Raw genomic sequence first — 3,139 nt, forward strand, 5'->3', positions numbered from 1 at the left:
TAAATGAGTAGTTGCATACTTATTGTCGTTCCATGAATCGATGAATTCATTCAATCGTTCGTTCATTCATTCATTTATTCATTCATTCATTCATTCATTCATTCATGCATTCATTCATACATTATTCATAATAATAATAATAAAAATTATATATCCATACCTTCTCCCCAAACCTCGACCTCACAAAGCGTCAGGTATTCGTTCTTCAGCGAAACACTAACGTATTGTCCATTAAGTTCACACTCTCGATCAATCACGGAGCTGAAGCCTGCATCTTTTATTGGATCTCCACATACGGCATTAGTCAGCATACCTTTAGCGTTATCTCCGACACGAACGGTGGCGCCATTCAATCGATCCTTGCAGCAATCTTAAAGACATTTTAAATATGTCGAATCATGTACAGTGTCCGTCAATAAATACTGCCCAAAAATCTTGTAATTTGTACCATTGTTGTGAATGGAAATGTTAAAGGCTATACCTAACGATTATCACATAAGCATTTTGTTTATATAAATAATTTCATCTATACAAAAATATTTATTGCAACTTGGTACTTTGTCCAAGTTCTCATAAATTATGTGAATTGAATTCTATATATTCTGTTTGAACACAAATGTTAACCAATGAGAGTTGGGTTCTTCTGGTTGTGACTGAATCTGGTGGCTCTAGGATATATTTTTTGAGGGGGGGGGAGGAGCTAAACTGTCCGATACGGGGGACTTGAGCTCGTAGGCCCGAGCTGGGAGAAGTGTTTGAGAGGGGTTTCCCCTCCTCAGAATGAGATTTTCTAAGAATAGGAACCTCTGGACGGCCGGATATGGCATTTTGATGCTGTGGCAGACATGTTTTGGCATAGTGTGGGCCTATTTTTTATATTCTCATGGTCGGACTGCACGACGAGCTCTGTCCGACGGGAGGATGGGGGAGGGGGCTGACTTGTCCGGTGGGGGAGGGGAGATGGTTATGGCGCCGCCACTGGACTGAACCCGTTCTTTAACGTGCACATGAGCCGTATGGTGGCAATGGGCTCTTTAGAATATGGTGTGCTTTTCATACTTGCATTACTTTAACACAAAGCGGGCCAGCTTTGATCTGTAGCAAAGGTTAACAATGAACCTCAATGGTATTATTTCTAGCAAATTGCTATAGGCCTATGTGTTCGTGTTCACATACCTGCTCGATTGTAAATTTTTACTTTATTAACCTTGTAGGATTTTCCTAGATCCACTCTCCACCAATTGTCAGGTTGTCGCACTAGATGTTAGAAAGAATCAATATCACCTCTATTAGGCTTATTACTATTATTCTAGTAATATTATTAGTATGATTAATAATTTTCATTTTTTTTTTCATTTTCAATTTTACGATAGGTAGCATAAAGCTGAATTGCATCAAATTTACAGTTAACAATTCATTACACAAAAAGACCAACAATGAAAACAATACAAGTTTGATTGAATTTATCAAATAAAGAAATTAATGAAGCAAAATGAATATTAATAGAATAATAATAAAAATAATAACAATATTAATAATAATAATATTATTATTAATCAATAGCTAAATAATAATAATAATAATAAAATTAATAATAATAATTATTATTATTATTATAATAATATTATTAATATTATTATTTTTATTATTATTATTATTACAGTTGTTATTGTTATCATCAATTGTTAATGTTATTGTTAATTTTTGTAAAATTAAAGCTTTATCTACTTGTAACTTTATCATAGGCACATGTTCCTCTCAAAGCATTGCTTGAAACGTGTGTGTGCACTTACGTGTGTGTGTACAGCTTTGTTGGTTGTAGTTGGCAGCAATGTTACCATCAATTGCTCTCACTGGGATACCGCCCCATCCAAAAGAACTCTGTGCGACCTTAAGCCCTTTAGTCACCAACTCTGTGAAAATAACAGAGATTTTACTACCTGGCAAATTATACTCATTCAATTTACAGTACCGCAAATTCTCAAACAATTACAATAGTTATTATTTTGTTGTAATTTTGCCTTTAAAAACTAAAATGTAAACATTTTTTTAATGCATTTGGGTACCGTAAATGTTCGAAAGCGCCAAAAGTGATCTTTTTTCAGCCAAGCGCCACTCTCGAATGTTAAAATGAATAAATAACATAATGAAGACACAAGCACTTCTTTATAAACGTTTATTTACGATGTCGTAGGACCTATGATAGGCCAACCGAACTACGGAAATATTTGGGATAGGTAACATCAATGGGAACAGGCATGGAAAGTGCCACTCCAATATTTTTTTTTTATATGCACCGCTCTCAATTAAGTGCTGCTCTCGAATAAGCGCCGCGCTGAAGACTAAAAAAATTGTATAAGCGCTGCAGCGCTTGCATTTATAGCAAAAACCGCTCTTCATCATGAAGAGGGTTTTTTAGTCAAACCCGATACGATACGTTGATATGATATGATACGACAGGTTAAGCACGTATGAAATTAAAGTTTGCAGGCTAGAACACTATTAGATCCTGGTACCAACCAGAACACATAGTTTTAATTTGCAAATTCAGATTAACAGCAATCTCGACCCAACGTAATAAAATGCACTACCTCTTGATATCTGAATAATAACAACAAATAATAAATAAGAGTTGTATATTCTTCTCTTAATATTGTTAAAATTGTTAAAATCTCTCATTTTTTCCTATTCTCCGTCATATATTTTTGTTGTAAATTTCAAATTACTCTTAATACAAATGCGTATTAAAAACTATTCAAATTAGGTTTTGCTACATTGTAATGTAAACAAAAACAAATGCTATATGGTTTTCACTGTTCCATGGTTTTACTATTGCTACCACTGTTTTAACGCCAATGCGATTATCAGACCAATAGAAGCATGTATAAAATCAAGTGGTTATAATATATAGGCAGTTAAATGTGTATGCAAGTGAACGGTCATACATGTTTGAGCAAGAATTTTCCGTTGGTATCTACAATTTGAAAAGAGTTCTCACCTTTTGTTAAGTGTGCTATTGACTTTTGAAGTTATGATAATGTATTTTCTCATAAACAGTGATTGTGAATGAATACTGAAATAACGATTACATCGTTTTGATTTACATTGATTTGATTTTTTTTTTATTATTTCCTATGAA

General features: G+C 33.8%; 1 protein-coding gene across 1 annotated transcript in view; it reads right to left on the bottom strand.

The window, feature by feature from the left end:
• Positions 1–3,139, bottom strand: part of LOC117113458 (WSC domain-containing protein ARB_07867-like) — a gene marked incomplete in the record, with an annotated part of 11,232 nt that overhangs the window by 778 nt on the left and 7,315 nt on the right. Inside the window, 3 exon segments of the mRNA XM_033256791.1 lie at positions 161–370; positions 1,177–1,257; positions 1,794–1,913. Coding sequence (XP_033112682.1) covers positions 161–370; positions 1,177–1,257; positions 1,794–1,913 — 411 coding nt within the window.

This window comes from Anneissia japonica, unplaced genomic scaffold (assembly GCF_011630105.1).
Source record: "Anneissia japonica isolate Jap-2015-1 unplaced genomic scaffold, ASM1163010v1 scaffold493_len2256704_cov171, whole genome shotgun sequence".
In the NCBI taxonomy this organism is placed as follows: domain Eukaryota; kingdom Metazoa; phylum Echinodermata; class Crinoidea; order Comatulida; family Comatulidae; genus Anneissia; species Anneissia japonica.